Consider the following 22,913-nt stretch of genomic DNA (forward strand, 5'->3'; position numbering starts at 1 on the left):
TCAAACATGGCTGGGAAATGTTGGGTTAAGCAAAGTTAAATTGATTTTTTTAACTTAAAATTTAATAACCTTTAACCTGCTTCAATCTATTCATTGTGACTTCCCAAAACAGATACTATATGTAGCATTTATCAAACTTAATTGGCCAGAAATAATATTTTCATGGAAGAGCCATTTAACATTACTCAGAAATAGTGTTCTAAGAAACAGGTTTGCAAACACAAATAAATACTAGATATGAGGACCAGATGGGCTGACTAAGTGACAGTCATAGGGGCTTGAAGCATGTAACCACTCCCTAGAAGTCGGAAAAGCTCAAGGAGTCAAAGATGAACACAGACCTCTTTTCTCTGCCAGATGATGTGCTCTCATACTCCCATCCCCCGTGTCAAAACTTTCATTGGATGCTTGGTCTATTTTCAGTATCTGGGCATAAGTCCTGGACCAATCCTGAGGTCACCCTGTTTCTCTTGGCTGGACTGCAACTTGATATTCAGAGGCCTGGGCCTTGTAAGTGGGGGCCAAAGTGGCAGACTTGACTCAAACAGGAAGGGCGGCTGCCGCTTACCAGCCCGATATCTGACCGGCTCTCCCAGAGGCGCATCAGAGCCACTCTGGCCACGTCTTCAAACACTGGGTCACCAGTGAGGCTGCTCAGGGTGGCAAATTCCACGATGAAGGTCCCGATCCCTGCTGTGCAGGTGACAGGGGTCTCTCCTGGGTTCACACCATGAAGCAGGTTTACAGTTCCATATGGCATGCCAGTGGGGGTCTGAAAGGCTGAACAATTGCAAAATTAGGACCCATACAGAACAGAGACTTGGGGATGCTTTCAACAGGCCCTGAGCCAAAGGCCTTAGCTTCCACTTAGCCACCACTTCCCTCTTTATGTGCTGAGTGATCTGCTGGAGACTGAGGCCACGAATGGGGAAAGAGAGTCCAGTCTGAGCCAGCAGAGAATAACTACCATAACTACAGAGCTGTCAGCACCCATCTAACCCAGATGCTTGCAAACACAGCTCTGCATGGCCCTTGGGCTCTTGCTCTTACTCAGAAGGCAGAGAGCCGGCTGTACACTCAGCTGTCACACTCCACACATCACCTTCACCAGAGCAGCTCCATTTGACTTAATTTGTATGATGCTTTCAGAGGCCAGACAGGTAACTTAGTGTGAAGCAAGCACGGAGTGGTGGAGCTTGTGGCACATGGACAAGAAGAGCATGTCCTATTAGAAGCCATTCATATATTTTCTTTAAACATCATTCTGACCAATGAAATATACCTGCAGGCCCCAAAGAGTTCCATAGGAGCAATAAATAAAGAAGGGAAAAAAGGTATAAACCACTGAGGTAGTTCAAGCCTCAATTTGCAGATAGGGAAAGTCATGCCTGTAAAGATGTGACTCAGCCAAAGGTCACATGGAGCTGGAATGGGAACGCCTGTCCCCACCCACCCACCCAGCCCAATGCTCTGACCACCCTACCCCTGTGCTTTCCAATTTAAGATGAGGAACTAAAAAATGAGCCTGAGGCAGAGATTTCCTCTCCAGGCAAAAGATCAAACCACCCTAGAGTGGCCTCTGTGTCACCAGACCATAAATAAAAATTGTCAAAAATTCCACAAACTACAAGATCCAACAACTTCGCTGTAGAATAAAAACATGCTATCTGGTAGGGGCCAGTAACAAGCAAAAAGAATGTGAGTCACCACCAAGAAGGGCTCAAAGGAATGTTTCAGGAAAGTCACCCGGTGTTAAAAAGAAGGGGAGTGACAAAATTCTATTTCTTGACCTGAATGGTAGTTAGAGTGGTGCTTGCTTTATAACGACTCAGGATGTGCTTTTCAGTATGTGTATTTATCAATACCAAAAAAAATTTTAATGACCCACTCCTCCCAAAAAAAAATTTAGGAGGGGAGCAACCAGGGAGTTTCCTCCAGGGCTGAATCACACAGGACATGATGCCTGTGAGGAGACACGCAGGCCATGAGCCATGAGTGAGACCCAACCCCAGTTTATTCATTCTCCTCAGCTCTTCCCTAAGGTCGCAAGTGCAGCCTGCAAAGGGTATGCGCGATGGCCAAGACACTGAGGTCACAAGCGCAGCCTGCAAAGGGTATGCGCTATAGCCAAGACGCTGTGATGTGTTCGGGTGTGAACAGCCCCCAGAGCTTCCGCCACACCCTGAAGAGAACACAGTGTCCAGTTTTTGCTGCCAAGTCCAGTTACTGCTCCACTATACTGAGGCCTGACCAATAGCCCCAGACACGGCTTCACCACAAAACATATTCCCCTTATTCCAATAGTGTTTTAGGGCTTCTAAACTTTCTTCTCTCTGACCTCATTTTAGCCTCCCTACAACCTGATGAGGAAGGAAGGCAGGAATTATGATTCCCAGTTGAACCACAGAGAGGAACAGTGACTTGGTCAAGATGTTGGCTGGCAGAGCCGAGTTTAGAACTCAGGGCTCCTAATGCTCAGTCCAGGTTGGCTCTTCCCTGGGATCCTTTCATTCCAATAGTGTGTGGGACAGGAAGGGGGCAAAAGGGCTTACTCAAAATAAAGGCAAGGGCCTTCTATCCACTAAGCTGGCCTTCAGCCCTTCCCTGCAAATGATAGCTGGAAAATGTGCTTATTGAAATGTCTTCACTTAAGCAGCTTTGAAAATTCTAAAACTAGATGAACTGGTTTTCTATTAATTTCTTCTCAACTATTCCATTTCTCTTTTTTTGCCCTATAAAAACCCTAGTTTCCATTTTCACTTTGAACTTTGGTTTTGGGAAGATCCCCCTAGTTCTTTGCTTGTGCATTTGCAATACATCACCTTCTCACTAAAAGACATGTTTGCCCTTGGTAGCGTGGGATTGGATGGACCTGTCTATTGGAAATAGCCATCCTTATGGTAACACAAACAGAAATGGGTCAGTTCTTCCATCCTGAGCTATGGTTCCAGCAAGCCCTCAAGATGCCCAGGGCCTCTTGATTTCCATGGTGGGCCTGGGGGTAGAAATGCCAAGTGCTTGGGTGAGAAACACCAGGGAAAAATTGAGCACTGCCACTCTCGTCTCCAGCGAGAGAAGGGGGACTTCCTGGACTTGGTCTCTCCCCCATCTCTGTGGCTCTTACCTGGGAGGAGTTTTCGGGCCGCCTCCTCAGCCATCCTCAGGAGAGGTCCAGAGCAGGGCCATCCAGCCTCCACTTCCACCCCAGCCTTCTTTGACAGCAGGTGAGCAGACAGGAGGCCTCCTACCACTACAGACAGTATAAAAAGTAAGCACCATGGTACCAAGAACCAATCCTTCCCTTGTGCAAAGTAAACCTGAACGCTGTTAGGGAGGCTCACTGGGAAGGGGTAGAGCCATCTAGTACAAGGACAGTGCCTTACTCTCACATGTGTACAGTGCTAAGTTTACAGAATGTTTCCTCTTGATGGGTCACAAGAACAATGGCTATCATTTTTACCCAACTGAATACCAGGCACTAAACTGAGTGCTTAACTATGTTATTTCATCACCTTAAAAACCTTACGAGGTAGGAAGTGGATTTGGCCCAATGGATAGGGCATCCGCATATCAAATGGGAGGTCCAAGGTTCAAACCCAGGGCCTCCTTGACCCATGTGGAGCTGGCCCATGCACAGTGCTGATGTGCGCAAGGAGTGCCGTGCCACGCAGGGGTGTCCCCCATGTAGGGGAGCACCACGCGCAAGGAGTGCGCGCCGTAAGGAGAGCCACCCAGCGTGGGGTAAAAAAAAAGAAAAAACCTTATGAGGTAGATACTACTGTCTCTTCTACAGATGAAGATACTGAGGTTCAGAAAGTAAAGTGGGGTAGCAGACTTGGCTCAATGGATAGAGCATCTGCCAACTACATGGGAGGTCCACAGTTCAAACCCAGGAACTCCTTGACCTGTGTGGAGCTGGCCCATGCGCAGTGCTGATGCATGCAAGGAGTGCCGTGCCACGCAGGGGTGTCCCCCACACAGGGGAGCCCCATGTGCAAGGAGTGTACCCCATAAGGAGAGCCACCCAGCGTGGGGTAAAAAAAAAGAAAAAACCTTATGAGGTAGGTACTACTGTCTCTTCTACAGATGAAGATACTGAGGTTCAGAAAGTAAAGTGGGGTAGCAGACTTGGCTCAATGGATAGAGCATCTGCCAACTACATGGGAGGTCCACAGTTCAAACCCAGGAACTCCTTGACCTGTGTGGAGCTGGCCCATGCGCAGTGCTGATGCATGCAAGGAGTGCCGTGCCACGCAGGGGTGTCCCCCGCATAGGGGAGCCCCATGTGCAAGGAGTGTACCCCATAAGGAGAGCCGCCCAGTGTGAAAGAAAGTCCAGCCTTCCCGGGAGTGGCGCTGGACACACGGAGACCTGATGCAGCAAGATTATGCAACAACAACAACAACAAAAAAGAGACACAGATTCCTGGTGCTGCTAACAAGGATACAAGCGGACACAGAAGAACATACAGCAAATGGACACAGAGAACAGACAACTGGGGCAAGTGGGGGGTGGGGAAGTGGGGGGAAGGGAAGAGAAATAAATAAATATTAAAAAAAAAAAAAAGAAAGGTAAAGTGACTTGCCCTGGGTTACCTATCTACTAGGTGGTAGGGCCAGGTCTGTCTGATCCCAAAGCCCATGATCACTCCATTTGGTCAATCTGTCTCCCAATCTCCCACCCACCCCGAAGACCTGAGATGGGGTGGAGGGTGGGAGGCAGAGCAGTTATTAACCTCATTTTATCAATTTATGTATATCAATTATGCAATATTTAAGACTTACAAAAGTCATTAAGTTTCTGTATTTTGAAATATGGCTAATTAGATATTACCCTGGATGATTCTCCCACCAAAAAAACTGGTGACTTTGAGCTTCAGTTTTACTTACTCCTGGCAGAAGGGGAATAGGAGACAAAGGCAGGACCTGTCCCAAGTGGGGAGTCTGATATGAGATCCCTACATAAAGCTGGAACTTCAAAGAACTATACACTCTGTGTAAGGATGAATTAAAAATAAATCCTAGGGGAGAAGTTGTGGGTCAAGCACTTGGGTGCCTGCCTACCACATGGAAGGTCCCAGGTTCAGTTCCTGGTGCCTCCTAAGGAAGACAAGAGAGCAACTCATGCAATGGGCTGGGTGGCAAGCTGATGCAACAAGATGACACAATAAGATGAAAGCAACAAAGAGACACAACAAGGAAACACAACGAGAGACACAACAAGCGGGAGTGGAGGTGACTCAAGCCATTGCACACCTGCCTCCCACACAGGAGGTCCTACATGGTTTGGTTCCCAGTGCCTCCTAAAGAAGATGCTGCAACAAGGAGACACAATGAGAAATACAACAAGCAGGGAGTGGGTGCGGCTCAAGTGATTGGGCACCTCCCACCCGCATGGGAGGTCCCAGGTTCTGTTCCTGGTGCCTCCTAAAGGAAAATGAGCAGACACAGAGTACACAACAAACAGACAGAGAGAGCAGACAGTGAGCACAAACAATGAGGTGGGGGGGGGGTTAGTAAATAAATAAATACATCTTTATAAATAAATAAATCTTAAAGAGTGTGCCCGGCATTGCTCGCACAAAGCCTTGCCCCTGGCAAACTGTGGATGACTACGATGGGGCCTTCACAGTAGGTACCGTAGGGGGTGGGAGCTTTCAAGTTACCAAAGGTTTCTGCAGTTCTCCAGTGGGAGTAAACTATAGGCTATGAGGGAGTTTGTCAACTATTAAAACCAGGGCTCCAAAGCTGGGAGGCAGCTTTGCAGTTTAGGGAGGTCTATTTTCTATGATTGATTGCAGCATGGTTCAAGTCAGAGGGAAAGACGATCCCTGGAACTCCATCCTGAGGGGTGCCTTAACAGGAGCCATACTGAAACCAAGAAATGGACCATGGTTGGGTCAACTGTGATGGGTGGTATTTTCCTAGCTTTAATTGAAGGAGCTGGTATTTTGTTGACAACATTTGCCTCTGCGCAGTTTCCTGACAGTTCTCTGTTTGCAGAAGACCCCTCCAGTTGCCTTCAATTTAGTTACCATCCTCACCTTTTGGAGACTATTGACAATATCAGTAGGACTGGTGCTTTAGAGTTTATCAGAATGGGCTGTATTTCAAGAAGGATTTCCAAAGACCAAGTTACAATCTATGGACAAATATGCTATAAAGAGACATTTAGCACTTTTTTCCTATTTAAAGGAATGGGGCAGAGGGACATTTAAAAGATAATTCAGGGAAGTGGATGTGACTCAAGTGATTGAGCTCCTGCCTAGTACATAGGAGGTCCGGGGTTTGGTTCCCAGTGCCTCCTGGAGAAGATAAGCAAGATAGCAAGCTGGTACGATGGGCTGGTGTGGTGAGCTGAGACAAGATTATGCAACAAGGAGAACAAAGAGGAAACACCATGAGAGAGACAACAAAGTAGGGAACAGAGGTGGCTCAAGTGACTGAGTGCCTCTCTCCCACATGGGAGGTCCCAGGTTCAGTTCAGTTCCTGGTGCCTCCCAAAGAGAAGATGAGCAGACACAGAGAGCATACAACAAATGGACACAGAGCAGAAAGTGAGTGCAGACAACGGTGGTGGTGGGGCATAAATAAATAAAATAAATCTTTTTTAAAAAAAGATAATACATTTATTTATTCACATTTGGATTGCATTTGTGATCAAAATAAATGTCTGATATCATAAAAAGGAAATCTAATAAGTGCTTAGAAAATGCAGGAACAAAGGGCCAATAGCAGTGAAGCATTACTCTCATTTTCTTGGGGACTCCTCTGCCTGGTTTCTATTAGTTAAACAACAAAAAACTCCTAGAACTTGCTGTTTCTTTGAAGGTAAGTCGTAGAATTCTACTGTTTCATCCTTGGATAGTGCAAATAATGCAAAGTCCATTCAAAACTGCGTGTTTTATAGTTGGTACCTCATTTAAATTCAAGTGAATTGTGTGTGAAAAAAGTAAGCAGTCAACATGGATCATTCCAGAGAAAAAGTTTGGTAAAATATCCTTTATTTTGAAAGTAAAACATGTAATGTCTTGGTTTTGAGTATGGTGGCTACAAAGTTATTACTGTTAGGCCCACTGTGCCTGGATTCCTGATCCTCAGAAACCTCACTAGAAGCAATCTGCCTCCAACCTACCTGATTCTATATTAGAAGAATTCATAGAGGGTACAGTTGTCATTGGAAAAGTTTGATATTTATTGTGTGCTTGAAAATAAAATGTATGCAGTTTTTAATGTGAAAAAAAAAAATCCTAGAACATAGTAAGGAAAAATGCCTGTCTTGAATTTTGGTGTCAAGTAGAAGAAAGGAAAAAATGTCTCCCCAGAGAATTAGTAACTACAAGTTGGTACTCTTTTAGATGTATGACCTGAATTAATATTAACTGGGTAGCTAAACCAACAAACCCTTAGCATAAAGTGGTTCTTGGTAGGTCATGTTTCCAGCCACATGGTATAAACAAAAATTATCCCTGGAAGAATCTACCTCAAATAATTGCACAGATAAAGATCTAGTGAATGAAAGAAGGTAGGAAGGTAGGAAGGAAAGAAGAGGAGGGAGGGGAGGGGAGGGGAGGGGAAGAAAAGAAAAGAGAAAAGAGAGAGGAGCGAGGAGGAGAGGAGAAAAAGAAATAAAGCATTATAGGAGCCAGCAGACACAGCAGTAGATCAAGACCTACAAACACTTTGGATACTGCTGGATATTGGAATTATGAGACAAAATAATTATATGTAATATATTTAAAGAAATGAGAGGCTTGAATATATGTGTAAGTAGCAAAACTATAAAAATGGACAAGCATGTTTATAAAATAACCAAGCAGAATTTCTGAAAATGAAAACTGTAATTGAAAAAAATTATTCAAAATGAAACATGAGACAAAATCATTGTTAAAAAAGTACAGAAGGGACTTGGAAGATACAGTGAGAAGGTGTAACATATATCTAGTCGAAGTTTTAAAAACAGAGGAGAGGTAATATTTGAAGAGAAAACACACCCCTAAATAATCAGTGGGTCAAAGAAGAAATAGTAAGTGAAATTACAAACAAGAACACAACTTATCAAAACTTATGGGACACAGCAAAGGCAGTCCTGAGAAGGAAATTTATAGCCCTAAATGCCTATATTTTAAAAAGATGAAAGACCTAAAATCAAAGATCTAACTAACTGGAGAAACTAGAAAAAAAGAACAGCAAACCAATCCCAAAGCAAGCAGAAGTAAAGAAATAATAAAGAATAGAGCAGAAATAAATGAACTTGAGAACATCAACAACAAAAAACAATAGAGAAAATCAACAAAATCAAAAGCTGGTTCTTTGAGAAGATCAATAAAATTGACAAACCCCAGCTAGACTAACAAAGAAAAACAGTTACAAATAAATAAAATCAGAAATGAAATCAGTTACAATTGACCCATAGAAATAAAAAGGCTCATAAGAGGATATTATGAGAAACCACACACCAACATACTAGACAATCTAGACAAAGTAGACAAATTTCTAGAAATGCACAAACAACATAGACTGACGATACAAGAAATACAAGAACTTAACAAACCAATCACATTTAAAGAGAATGCAACTAATTACAATACCACTACTGGGTATATACCCAGAAGAACTGAGAGCAGTGACATGAACAGACATCTGTACACTGATGTTCATAGCGACATTATTCATGATTGTCAAAAGTTGGAAACAACCCAGGTGTCCACCAGCAGATGAATGGATAAACAAACTGTGGTCTCTTCCCATGATGGGATATTATGCAGCTGTAAGAAGCAATGAAGTTGAAAAACATATGACAACATGGATGAACCTAGGGGACATTATGTTGAATGGAGCAAGTCAGACCCAAAAGGACAAATACTGTATGACTGTATTACTATGAATCAAATACATTGTGTAACATATGATTAAAAAAATTTATATGTATCCAGTACATTTAAAGGAGAAATGTATTTTTTATTCAACTATATTTTCTTTTCAGTTTTTTATTGTTTATATTTTCAATTATTAAATGTACAAAATAAAGTTAAAAAAAAGTAATCTTAAAAAAATGTTGGTTCAAAGCTTTGGTTTCTAGTAAAGATTAGTGTGTGGTTTTTTTAAAGAAGGTGTTTTGCTGAATTATTTTTACTTGGAATGTTTCAAACATATTCAAGGCTGCAAACTTGTTAAATTTCATCATCGTTTACCTCTCAAAAGTGAAGCTCAGGAATAGGTAAAAATAGTTGGGCCCTTCATTTTAGGAAAGATTGTGTTTATTCCAGTTTGCATTTTTTATGGTAAAATAAAATGCTTTTCCAATGAACTGGAAAAAAAATTAAAAAAAAAAAAAGAGATCGAATCCATCATCAAAAATCTGTCAACGGGGTGAAAAGGCAGCCAACTCAATGAGAGAAAACATTTGGAAATCACACATGTCCAAGAAGGATTTAATATCCAGATATATAAAAGACGTTGTTGTTTGTTTTTTAACTTTATTTTGTACATTTAATAATTGAAAATATAAACAATTAAAAACTAAAAAGAAAATACATTTGAATAAAAACATAAATTTCTCAATTCAATGTAAAAAAAATTTCCCAAAAAAGAAAACTGCAGGACCAGATGGCTTCACAGGTAAATTCAACCAACCATTTCAAGAAGAATTAACACCAATCCAGTTTAAACTCTTCCAAAATATTGAGGAGGAGGGAAAATTACACAACAAATTTTATGAAACCAACATCGCCCCTAATACTAAAGCCAGATAAAGACATTACAAGAAAAGAAATATACAGACCAATCTCTCTAATGAGCATTGATGCAAAATTTTCAACAAAATACTTGCAAATAGAATCCAACAGCAGAGCAAAAGAATTATATACAACGAACAAGTTAGATTTATTCTTGGTATGCAAAGGTGGTCCAATATAAGAAAAAGAAATGAACGTAATATTCCACATTAACAAATTGAAGGAAAAAAAACACATGATCATCTCGATCAATGCAGAAAAGGACTGGACAAAATTCAGCATCCTTTCTTGATAAAAACACATTGAAAGATAGAAATAGAAGGAAAATTCCTCAATATGATTAAAGGTATATTTGAAAAACTCACAGCCAACATTGTACTCAATGGCGAAAGATTAAAACCTTTCCCTCTAACATCAGGAACAAGAGAAGGATGCCCACTGTATTGTGCTAGGTTTAGCTAGAGCAACTAGACAAGAAAAAATAAATAAAAGGCATCCAAATAGGAATAGAGGAAGTAAACTCTCACTACTTGCAGATGACATGAGATCCTGTACTAGAAAACTCTGAAATGTCTACGACAAAGCTACTTGAGCTAATGAACAAGTTCAGCAAAGTGGCAAGTACAAGATTAACACACAAAAATCAGAAATGTTTCTCTATACTAGTACTGAAAAATCTGAGGAGGAAATCAGGGGGAAAGTTTCATTTACAATAGCAACAAAAAGACTTAAATACCTAGGAATCAATTTAATCAAAGAAGCATAGGACGTATATGCAGGAAACTACAAACTACCTATATGCTAAAAGATATCAATGAAGACCTAAACAAATGGAAAGACATTCTGTGTTCATGGATTGAAAGACAAAATATCATGAAGATGTCCATCCAACCACAACAGATATACAGATTCAATGCAATACCAATCAAAATTCCAAAGACTACTCTACAGAAACAGGAAAAGCAATTACAAAATTTTTCTGGAAGGGACAGTGTCCCCAAATAGCCAAATGTCTTCTAAAAAAGAAGAGTGATATGGGAGGAAATTCACTGCCTGACCTGGAAACATATTACAAAGCTACAGGGGTCAAAACAGCATGGTATTGGCATAAAGACAGACATATCAATCACTGGAATAGAACTGAGAGTCCAGAAATAAACCCTCACCTCCCCAACCAACTGGTTTTGAACAAACCTATCTAAGCCATGTTAATGGGACAAAACTGTTTCTTTAACAAATGGTGCTGGGAGAACTGGACATCCATAGCTAAAAGAATGAAAGAGGACCCCTATCTCACTCCCTAAATAAGAATCAACTCAAAATGGATCAAAGACCTAAATGTAAAAGCCAGGACCATAAAATTACTAGAAGAAAGTGTAAGGAAACATCATAAAGACATTGTGGTAGGTGCTGGTTTTTGGACCTTATGCCTAATGCACACACAACAAAAGAAAAAATAGACAAATGGGAAGTCCTCAAAAGTGAACACTTTTGCACCTCACAGGACTTTGTTAAAAGGGTAAAAAGGCAGTCATCTCAATGGGAGAAAATATTTGGAAATCACATATCAGATAAGGGTTTAATATCGATGATATATAAAGAGATGCTACAACTCAACAATAAAAATACAAACTGATTTTTAAAATGGGCAAAATACTTGAACAGACATTTGTCCAAAGAAGAAATACAAATGGCAAAAAAACACATGAAACAATGTTCATACCAATTAGGAAATGCAAATCAAAGCTACAATGAGATATCACTTCACATCTATTAGAAGGGCCACTATTAAAAATACAGAGCAGGAAGTGGATGTGGCTCAAGCTACTGGGCTCCTGTCTACCATATAGGAGGTCCAGGGTTCGATTCCCGGGGCCTCCTGGTGAAGGCAAGCTGGCCCATGTGGTGAGCTGACCCACACAGAGCTGGCCCCACAGAGTGTTGGGCCATGTGGAGTGCAGACCCATGCAGTATGCTGGCCTGCACAGGAGTGCTGGCCCACACAGAGTGCTGGCCTGCACAGAGAGCTGGCGCAGCAAGATAACACAACAAAAAGAGAGACAGAAGAGAGACAATACGAGATACAGCAGACCAGGGAGCTGAGGTGGCACAAGAGATTAAGCACCTCTCTCCCACTCCAGAAGGCCCAGGATCAGTTGCCAATGCTGCCTAAAGAGAAGACAAACAGACACAGAACACACAGTGAATGGACACAGAAATCAGACAACAAGTGCAAAAACAACGGGGTGGGGTGTGGGGTGGAGAGATAAATAAATAAACAAATCTTTAAAAAAAAAAAAAAAGAAAAAGAGAGGGGGAAATGGATATGGCTTAAGTAGTTGAGTTCCTGACTAATGCATGGGAGATCCCTGGTTCACTTCCCAGTGCCTCCTAAAGAAGACAGCGAGCTGGCGCAATGGGCAGGTGCGGCAAGCTTATGCAACAAGATGACACAAGAAGATAAAACGTAATGAGATACACAAGAAAGCAAGGAACAGAGATGGCTCAAGCTATTAGGCACCTCCCTCCCACATCGGAAGTCCCAGGTTCATTTCCCAGTGCCTCCTAAAGAAACAAAGAAGATGAACAGACACAGCAAGTACAAACAAAAGGGGTAGGAAGAACAAATTTTTTTAATAGTTATTAAAAAAAGACAGAGCACTACAAGTGTTGAAGAGGATGTAGAGAGACAGGAACACTTATTCCCTCTTGATGAGAATATAGAAAGGTACAGCCACTGTGGAGGACTGTTCGACAGTTCCTAAGGAAGTTGAATATAGATTTGTCACATAATCTGACAATACCACTATGGATATATACCCAGCAGAACTGAGAAAAGTGATATGAACAGACATTTGTATACCAATGTTCATAGCAGTGTTATTCATGACTGCCAAAAGTTGGAGAGAACTCAGGTGTCCATCAACCAATGAATGAATAAACAAAATGTGGTGTAGTCAGATCACTGGAATATTATGAAGCTGTAAAAAGAAATGAAGTCATAAAGCATATGACAATATGGATGAACCTGGAGGACATTATGTTGAATGAAGCAAGCCAGACACAAAAGGACAAATATTCCAAGAATACACTACTATGAACTAAATATATTGTGTAATCTCATGAAGTTAACAACTTGAATATGGGTCACCAGAAAATAGAATGAGGTTAGAGAATGGAAAGTTTGTGCAGAGTTGGTAAAAAGGATGTGTTTATCTTTGGAAATGAATAGCAAAGGTAAAAGCCTAATATAATGCTTGTAACTAGCAGTACTATTAGGTGGGTATGAAAGCAGTTTAAAGGGAAAGTCTAAGGTCATGTATATTATTAAAAGGAAAGCTAAAAAATGTAATATGGGACTGTACAGCATAGTAAAACCACATGTGAAATATGAATATGGTTAAAATTGCATAGATAAGATAATCTTTCTTAGAAACTGAGCAAATGTATGTTAATATTATAAGATATTAATACCAGACCAAAAACACCATTATGCTAAGTCAAAGAAACCAGACACAAACTACTACATATTGCATGATTCCATTTATATAAAATATAAACATAAATCAATTTGTAAGGATGAAATTAGTTTAGGGGTTATGTAGGACTATGGAAGGAATGATAAGGGGTGTGGAGTTTTTCTTTTTGGAGTAATGAAATTGTTCTAAAATTTTTTGTGGTGATGAATGCATTACATTGTGATGATACTAAAAGCCATTGATTATATACTTCGGATAGATTATATGGCATGTGGATATATTTCAATCAAACCACTTAAAAAAACTTCAAGAATAGCCAGAAATAGCACTATGTACAGCAGGAGAAACAGAGAGAGGTGGAGAATTTTCTTGTTTGTTTGTTTATTATTATTATTGAAAAATTGAAATTGCTCTAATAATGATTGAAGTGATGAATGCACAACTATGTGATTATACCAAATATCATTGATTATACACTTTGGATGAACTGTATGCTTTATTTGTTTAAAAAAAAAAAAAAAAGAAGTGGGCACTGCAGGGACAGCTCCCTCTACAAATCACACAGGAACAAGGGTAAAATAGGGGAAATGTAAGAAATGGAGTATAGTTAGTAGTAATAATTTGATGATGCCCTTTCACAATTTGTTACAAATGTTTCACAACAATGCAAGGAGTTTGTGGTGGGGTGAAATATGGGAGCCCTGTATGATATTATGCATGTTTGTTTTATAAGTTCACAACTTTTACTGTACACTTACTGTTTATGTTGGTATATAATGATATACTTCAGTAAAAAAAAAAAGGAAAAAAACCCTCTATTTACCACCTCTTAGTTCACACAGAGGCAAGTCCACACTCTCTTTCCTTCCAAAGGCTCTAGAAGTCAGCCCTCACCTCGGATGTTGGTTTCAAACACAGAGGCATTCACATCAATATCAAAGTCCACGTTGTCCTGGAGCACTTCAACCACTCTTTGGAATTCTGAGACATTCCCCAAAATCTAGAAGGAAAGCCAGAAAACAATGAAGCTCTCTTCAGCTTAGCAGCACTGAAGATCCTGGATTCAGAGGGTGGGATCCTGTGCTGGTGTGTCCTTCACTTACTCAACTTAAGACAGCCAGTTCCTGTCCCAGGACCAGTGACAGGGCAAGAAAACAGAGAGCTAGAAATTATCCAGAGGACCCAACAGCAAGAGACCAGTAAGGTAAAATTTTAGGTACCAATTCAAGAGCCATTATGTACCCATTTAAATGGATACAATATATAGACTTTAGACCAAATAAGAATGACCTCATTTGGAATTTGCTGTGTCTGTTATTTTTAACCCTCTCTTGTCACACTCGTCTTTGGCTGGCCCAAGACTGATTCTCAACCTTCTTTATCCTCGCTGCCTCTCATTACAGCGGTCAGAAATCCACATACTTGTTTTCTCAGCCTCCTTTGCAAATAGAAGTGATTTTATTACCCAGTTCTAACCCTTGAGAAGTCTACTAGAGACACTTCTGGGAAAGCTTCTGTTTTTCTAATAAAAAGGCATAGACACAACTGGCATGGTTTTTACCCTTCTTCCTTCTGTCTTGAAAACAAACCTAATTTCTGGAGCTGTGGTAGCCATTTTGTGATTATGAGGTGCCAAGCATGAGAATGAAAGCCAGCACACTAAAGATGGGTCTCTGATGGTTAAGCAGGCTGACCCAGTACCAGAAATTACCTCCAGACTGTCTATTAAGAAAATTAAAGTCTCTTTGTTTAAGCCAACATTAGTCTGGCATTTGGTAACCAAATACCAAATACAATCATGATACCTTTTCTTCTGGTAACAGCGCCTCAGTTTTCCTTTGGGGAATCACCCCTCTCCCAAAGTCTTTACTCAGCCCTATAGTTGCAGGACTAGGCACTTGACCTGGGCCAAAGTCAGTTTAGTGAGACTCAATCCTGGGATTTTTTCAGGAATTAACGGAAAAGGGGTGCTCCTTCCATACACAAGTTACTAAATGAGTGGGATTTAGGTCTGGAGCTATTTTTGGCTATCCAGTCAGCTTATGGAGAGACTGAGAAGACAGCCGGCAAAGAAGGCAGTGATAAGACATGGGCAAAGAAATTCCTGATGACATCATTTGTACACCTGAATCCAGTCAAGTCTAAAGTTAGCATTCTATCTAGACTTGTTAGTTATCTGATTCAACACATTTTTTCTTATCTAAGTCAACTTGGATTGAGTCTCTGTCATCTGCAACCAAAACAACTGACTGTCCTAGCATTAAGGCCCTCTATGATTTGGACCCAACCTACCTTTCTGACAGTATCCTTCATTGTTCATCTTTATCTATCCCACCATCTAATTCAGTAAAACTATACCCACAATTGCCAGATTTCCCACCTTCGGACATGTTTCCCTTCTGCCAGAAATCCCTCCCTCCTGTCTTTCCATGTCTAAATCTAGACTATCTTTAATTGTCTAAATGTCACCTTGTCTTTGATTCCTTTAGCTGAAATTAACCTCTTCTTCCTTTGAAAGACTCTAGGAACTTCATACACACAACTCTTAGGGCATATTTCTTTCCTCATTAAGGGAATCTCTGCTTCCCCCGACAGCCAAGCACAACCCATGAAGTAATCACTCAATAAATAAATGTTTATTGAATGATTGCAGGAATCTTTCTCCACAATGCAGCCAGTAATCTTTTCAAAACAGAAATCTCATCATTTCCTGTCCTTTTCTCAAGAAATTTCAGAAAAGCAGATTTGGCCCAACGGATAGGGCATCCGCCTACCACATGGGAGGTCCGCGGTTCAAACCCCAAGCCTCCTTGACCCGTGTGGAGCTGGCCCATGCGCAGTGCTGATGCGCGCAAGGAGTGCCATGCCACGCAGGGGTGTCCCCCGCGTAGGGGAGCCCCATGCGCAAGGAGTGTGCCCTGTAAGGAGAGCCACCCAGCGCAAAAAAAGCGCAGCCTACCCAGGAATGGCGCCGCACACATGGGGAGCTGACACAGCAAGAGGACACAACAAAAAGAGACACAGATTCTGGGTGCTGCTGACAAGAATACAAGCAGACACAGAAGAACATGCAGCGAATGGACACAGAGAGCAGACAACTGGGGGTGGGGTGGGGGAAAGGGGAGAGAAATAAATAAAAAATAAATCTTAAAAGAAAAAAATATTCAGTGGCTTTCCAATACTCTCAAAGATCAAAATCTTTGGCAAACAAAGAGTTATATCATCTGGGCCCCATTTAATCCCGCCACTTGACTTCCTCCTCCTCCTCCTCCATACCCCAGCCACACTGGCCTTCAATCAGTGCATTGAACTTGCCATGCTCTATCCTGCCACATGGCCTTTGTACAAGCTGTTCCAGTTACCTGAACACTCTTTCCTCTCCCCATCCCTAGTCAACTTCTGTTTGTCCATCAGATGTTAGCTGAATTGCCATTTCACTATCTCAGGGAAGCCTTCCCTGATCTTCTCAGTCTAGGTCAGGTTCCTGTTATAATCACTCACAGAAACACGTTCATTTCCTATAGAGCATTCACCTCAATTTATAATTACACATTCTTCAGGGTTATTCTTTTTTTTCTCTTCTATATATAATAATGAGAATGGAAAAAGAGAATCAGATATAGTGAAATAAGGGGAATGTTGTTGAAGCTTCCCTTGTGGCCTTTCTAAGGATAATGGTTAATTTCTGGAGTCATGCAGAATTGAGTTCAAGGCCCACCTCTACCACTTACTAGCTGTGTGGCCTTGGCCAAGTCATTTCACTTTTCTAAGTAGCAAACTTCTCAGTTGTAACAAGGAGTAAATGTGTTTACCTCATGGGGATGTCAAAAGGATAAACAAGATAAAATATGCAAAGTGCTTAGGACAAGCCCTACATATAACTTGCGAACTAATAACTGCTATTATTTTATCTTTAGTGAACATTTGTCTACTAGAACATAAGATACTTGACCACAAGGAGGGTATCAAAGTCTCTGAATCCCCCAGAGTTATACAGGCCTATCATAGTCCTGGGTGTAAAAGAGGTTTGCTGAATGAATGAACCTGGAATGTTGTAATTAATCATTTCTCCCTACCTAGCTGGGTAACCAAAGCCTGAGAGGCTGGAATCATAAGATGAAAATAAAAACCCTGGGAGAAGAACTTATATCTCACCCACAGGCAAGCTACCAAAAAAGAGAAGTATGCTGGTTATGAAATGGTGTAGAGAATAAGGAACAGACAAATCACTTACCAGTAAAGTGTCCAGAGCATCAATCAGGGTCAGAGAAAAACTGTAAAAGGACAGAAATCCCAGCTGTTTATTTAGAAAAGCAAACACCAGATATGAAGGTTGCCCCAGATAAGAGTCCCCCAAAACTAATAAATGAGTCACAGCAAGAGCTCTGTCCATCCCACTTCCAGTCACAACAGAAAAACCACAGTGAAAATTGCCAGGAACCTCTGACTCACTTAATGTACCTGGGAGGTAGACTGATGTTTCTCAGTTGTAATTAAACACATCACCTATATTCTCTGGCATTCTTCTCTGCCATGGGGAGGCAATATAAAATTGAGGCATTAACCACAAAGGGGCACCAGGGAATTTTTAGGCTGATGCTCATCTGTAAAATAGGGATAATGGCACTTGACTCCCAAGAGTGTTAAGAGAATTAAATGAGATACAAGTAAAATGCTTAGCACAGAGTTCAATGTCAGCTTCTGTTAATTTAAGAGTTCTTCACTTAGTAAGAAGAAGACAGAATTCCAGTTCTCTAAGATTTTTATTCTAGTAGAAGTTAAGGACAAACTACTGAAAAGATAAGTGGCAAACGTGATATCAGAGAGTGAGAAGTGATACGAAGAAAAAGAAAGCAGGTGAAATGAATGAGAGTGACTTTTAAGGGATGGGTGGTTAGGGGAACTGCTGAGGAAGTGACATTTTGAGTTGAGATCTGAATGACAAGAAGCAGTAAGTGATGTGTGGATAATGGGGGAGATGGGTTTCGGTTACAGGGAGCATCAACTACAAAAGCCCTTAAGTTTTGATGCTTGGAAGAGTTACATGTCCTCCTGGGCCTTGTTTTGCCCAACTATAAAATGAAGAGTTGGAGCCCTTCCATGATCTCCTATGACTCTAGAGACTTGCCCACTTTTCCAGAGTTGTGCTAGGATTGGAGCCCAGAGATTTTTTCACTGCGAGTTCCACCTCTCAGGAGACTCGGTGACTCCTGGTGGTGCTGGCCTGAATTGGGGGGAGCGTGGCCCAGCGCAGGCTAGAGCTTTACCGGAACCGGTGAGGAGACCACGGCGCCACCAGCCCCAAGCAAGCCGCCCAGCTGGGACCCGACCGCCAGACCCGGGCCACCGCCTTGCCTCTCCGCTCGTACTACCTGCCCCATGTGTCGTGCCCGTCACAGGTGAGGGGCCGCAGCTCGTCGTAAGGAAAGGCGTTCTCCAGGTAGCTGTCATAGGCGTGGTAGAACATAGCCTTGACCCTCTCCCTGGTGCAGGGGAAAGGAAATTAGACAGGGGTCAGAACACAAAAGCAGGTGGGGAAAAGGACAAGACATAAGGCAGAGAGTGGAAGTCGCCACCTGATTTCTGACACCCGCTGCCGGGAGCCCAGCGGCGAAGTCCAAGAAGGTCGGGGGGGGGGGGAGGGGGGAGGGCGGGGGTCCTGGGACGCAAGGGAAGGGAAGGGATTAACCAGGGAGGAGCGGGAAGCCTGGCCCCCTTCACCTGTAGTAGGCGGGGTCGGGCGCGGTGTCATCGGGGCCCGGCGCCCCATGGTGCAAGGGCAGCAGCGCGAATAGAAGGCCGAGCGGGATGAGCAGCCGGAAAGGCATAGAGTACGTATCCTATCAGGACCGCCCGCGCAGCAGCAGCTTGGGCCACCCGGTCATCCTGGGACCCGCTGCTCAATCTTCCGGGGATCCTCACTACTGCGCCTGCGTGCTAAGGAACCAGCCATTCACTTCCAGACTACAAGCCCCAGAATGCAATGGGGGTGGGGGAACCCGGGCAAAGAGCATCCTGGGATATATAAACTCTGACGCCACGCTCAACGTGTCTTAAAGACACTGGCTGTTTATGTTCCTGTTAATTAATGTTTTAATAATAACATTTCTCATTTTTGCAGCGTTTATTATGTGCTAAGACCCATGGCGGACTTTAAATACATTATCTAATTTTTAACCAACCATCTTAGTAAGTATAAGGGCAGAGACCAGAAGGGAGTGGAAGCATGTAAAGATGAAGAATCTTCAGCTGTTAACCACTGTTGGGAATATTGAGTCCCCTAAACCAGTTTCATGCTGACTATTTGAGGTACAGTTACTTCAGTTCACTTGTCCAAAGCTGTAACTCGGGATTCCAGAAATTCCTTCTAGTTCTAGGAATTCATGAATTTTTTATTTGAACCCAGGACCGCCTACATGTGAAGCACTCAACCACTGAGCTACACCCCATCCCACCTCTGCAAGGAATTCATGAATTCTTGGTGTTCCTGTCTTCCCACTTTTGGATGTGGTCATATTATCAAGGTCTGCCATTCTCCACACCAACCCAGAAGCTTCCCTCATACCATTACCAGAATCTTCTCAGTGGCGCCAGCCTTGTAGAGGGTTTCAGGTGAGAATGAAGACCCTGGGGCACCACAGATTTGGGAAGGTTTGGAACTATTTTTCCTTTTCCCTTCTTGAAAGTTTCCAGAGTTTGGTCACTAACTCAGACCGTAGTAATACCCGTGATTTTGGGCAGTATGATATGGAGTAGATGCAACCCTGGATTTAAAGTCAGGCAGATCCGGAGTTTCAATTCCAACTCTACTTACTGCCTGTCTTGTGTGACCCTGGGCAAGCCCTCCCCGTCTCTGGGGACTAATCTCCCCATCTCAAGATCCTTAATTTAATCACATCTGAAAAGATCCTTTTTCCAAATAAGTGAACATTTCCAGGTTCCAGGGTAATTACCACCTGATACCTAAGGAGAACCATTTTTCAACCTACCACAAGCACTAAGCATTTTTCAGGTCTGGGCTTTTCCCTTCTATGAAATTCACCTTGGCCTAATTATCTTTCTCCATATTATAAGCCCATTATGGGAAGCGAATGTGGCTCAAGTCATAGAGCTTCCTCCTACCATATGGAAGGACCTGGGTTCGATCCCTTGGACTTCCTGGTGGGAAAGAGGGAGAGGGAGCATGCGCACAAGGTGAGCCAGTGCCCGTGTGGTGAGCCAGTGCCAGCACAAGTGAGTCACGCAGCACAATGATGATGCATCATGGGAGAGACAAGGGGAGAGTCAGTGTGGGGCGCAGCAGGGACCAGGAACTGAGGTGGTGCAGTTGACAGGGAACCTCTCTCCACATCAGGGATCTCCAGGATTGAATCCCTGTGAATCCGAGAGGAGAGAAAATGAGAAGAGAAGACAACACAGACAGCAAAAACAGCAGGGTGGGAGGAAGGGGGAAAAATAAATCTTTTTTTAAAAGTCCATTTTCCTATCTCTTTGTCTCCCATTCAAAACTCTAATGGTGGATAAAATGTTTGCAGGGAGGGGGAGGCCAGGTTGCTTGGGATTTATAATGATAGGTCTCTCTTTATATGCAAGATATAAATGTGCATAATTTTTCTGTTTTTTTTCCTAGATTGATGAAAATTGCATTTTTCACACTGTCACTGAACAAAGAAAATCAATGAAAATCAATAAATAAAATTTATACTTTCATAATTTATATGACTGATTTCATAGCTCTCTAATTTCATGACACACAGAGAAAAATAATTTTTTTACCCGCTGGAAAGCATTAGGACACTTCTTCCTAGCCTTCACCTCACACTCTGTGTTAATGATATTGGAGACTAGAAGGATGTACACAAGTGAAGTGTCAAACTTGGATTTTTACTTGGGAAGAGACTCAGGGTAAGTTGTCTAACTTTTCTGAGCCTCAATTTCCTTATTTGAAATGTGGAAATTAATGCTTTATAAGATTGCTATGAGGATTAAATGGGATAATGGAATTGAAAATTCTCAGTACAATGACCAGCACATATTAAGTGCTTGATAAATATTAGTTCTCTTCCCTGCCCCCTATTCTTTTTTTTTAGCATAAGGAAACCTCATGTGAAATACGAAAGTGGGTAATATTGCAAATATAAGACTGTTTTTCTTTGAAACTGAAAAAATGCACGTTAATGTTAAAAGGTATTAGCAGGCAAAAATACAACAAAAGCAAAATATGGACAATAGTGTATAATAATAATCTTCTATTAAGGGTTTAAAGAAAAGGAAATATACTATGTGAAAGAAATTAGAAAAACGGTACTACATATTGTTTGACTTCATCTATACAAAATATATACAAATCAATTAGAAAGATGGAAACAGAATAGCAGCTATGTACTGCAGGGGAGAAAAGAAAGTGAGAGTTGATTATTAAGGGGTAGAACTTTTTTGGTCTGATTTTTGTTTTTTATTCTTATTATTGGAATAATGAACATGCTCTAATAATGATTGGAGTGATGAATGGACAACTCTATGATTATACCAGATACCATTGATTGTACATTTTGGATGGATTATACCTTTTGGATGGATTGTATGCTTTATTAATATGTATCAATAAAATTGATTTTTAAAAAAACAAGGGGGGTATTGTTTAATTGCATTTAATTAGCATCTGCTCCTAGTAGTCCAAGCTATTACAGGCAATAATTTCTGCCCTCAAGAACTTGAAGCATAGGGCTGGGCAGACAATGGCAATTCCAAAGTAGTCAAGCCACAGTCCTCTCTCTCCAAGAACTTGCGATTCTGTTAGAAAGGAAAGATGTCTATTGGAAAATACGTGGAGCCATAAAGTGCTTGAGTTTGGAGGGTGCTCAAATCATATCAATACCTGTGTCCTTGGACTCTGTAGTCTGAGCAAGCCTTGGACTAGTGATCAGAAGCCCTCAGTTCTAATACTGCTTTTCCCACTGTCTCTGCAAGTCCCTTTAGCTTTTGAGGACTCAGTTTCCACATCTAGAAAATGAGAGTATGGCCATAAGAAAAAGATTATCAGATTCATAAAGAGGTATCACAAAAAATCAGAAAAAGAAATTCTATACACATCAACCATAGAAATTTCTCCCCAGAAAGCAACCATGAAGCAGAATAAAACTGTAGAACAACACTCCAAATGGAATGTGACCAATGCTGACTGAATGATAATAATAATGCTAATAAGAAAATGGCAACATGTATTAATAATAGCAAGCATTTATAAAGAACTTATTATGTTCCAGGCACTGTGCTTAGTGCTTTACATGTATTGACACTATTAATCTTTACACCACTGAGGCAGTATTATTATCATCACGTTTTTACAGATTAAAAAATTGAAGCACAGGTTAAGAAATGCAGAGAGGTTTAGTAACTTGACTAATGCTTCACACCTAATTCACTCTCCTGAATTAATGGAATTAAACAGGATATAAATGTATAAATAAAAGAAAAATAAGGGAATTAAAAAGTGAGGATCTGGTATTCTACTATAGAACTTCTAGCAATGGAAGAAATTGTATCATTGATGTGGAGACAGTGGCCATGGTAGTTGCTGAGGGCAGGGAGAGGGAAGAAGATAGGCGATGTGGAAGCATTTTCAGGACTTGGAGTTGTCCTGAATGATATTGTGGGGACAGATGGTGGGCATTATATATCCTACCATAACCTACTGA

The 22,913-nt window shown here is 41.5% G+C and overlaps 1 protein-coding gene, 1 long non-coding RNA gene and 1 pseudogene across 4 annotated transcripts in view; 2 read left to right on the plus strand and 1 right to left on the minus strand.

The window, feature by feature from the left end:
• The window catches only part of EDEM2 (ER degradation enhancing alpha-mannosidase like protein 2), a 35,126-nt gene extending 15,955 nt beyond the window's left edge, over positions 1 to 19,171 (minus strand). For both annotated transcript variants that reach the window (XM_058286971.2, XM_058286970.1), the window contains exons 1-6: positions 18,937 to 19,171; positions 18,588 to 18,698; positions 17,450 to 17,489; positions 14,110 to 14,215; positions 3,125 to 3,250; positions 569 to 780 (exon numbers count right to left, since the gene is read on the minus strand). In XM_058286971.2, the coding sequence (XP_058142954.1) occupies positions 569 to 780; positions 3,125 to 3,250; positions 14,110 to 14,215; positions 17,450 to 17,489; positions 18,588 to 18,698; positions 18,937 to 19,043 (702 nt within the window). In that variant the 5' untranslated portion in view covers positions 19,044 to 19,171. The remainder of the gene's footprint in view (positions 1 to 568; positions 781 to 3,124; positions 3,251 to 14,109; positions 14,216 to 17,449; positions 17,490 to 18,587; positions 18,699 to 18,936) is intronic.
• Positions 3,278 to 6,072, plus strand: LOC139437563 (mitochondrial import inner membrane translocase subunit Tim17-A pseudogene; annotated as a pseudogene).
• Positions 17,907 to 21,844, plus strand: LOC131275775 (uncharacterized). Of its 2 annotated transcripts, none has more exons than XR_009183208.2 (4): positions 17,907 to 18,614; positions 19,337 to 19,524; positions 19,622 to 19,827; positions 20,846 to 21,844. It is a non-coding gene; the product is annotated as an uncharacterized lncRNA (long non-coding RNA). The 2 variants fall into 2 exon arrangements; XR_009183207.2 differs by having other exon boundaries at positions 18,516 to 18,655.
• The last annotated feature ends 1,069 nt before the right edge of the window (positions 21,845 to 22,913 follow it).

Source organism: Dasypus novemcinctus, chromosome 24, assembly GCF_030445035.2.
Source record: "Dasypus novemcinctus isolate mDasNov1 chromosome 24, mDasNov1.1.hap2, whole genome shotgun sequence".
In the NCBI taxonomy this organism is placed as follows: domain Eukaryota; kingdom Metazoa; phylum Chordata; class Mammalia; order Cingulata; family Dasypodidae; genus Dasypus; species Dasypus novemcinctus.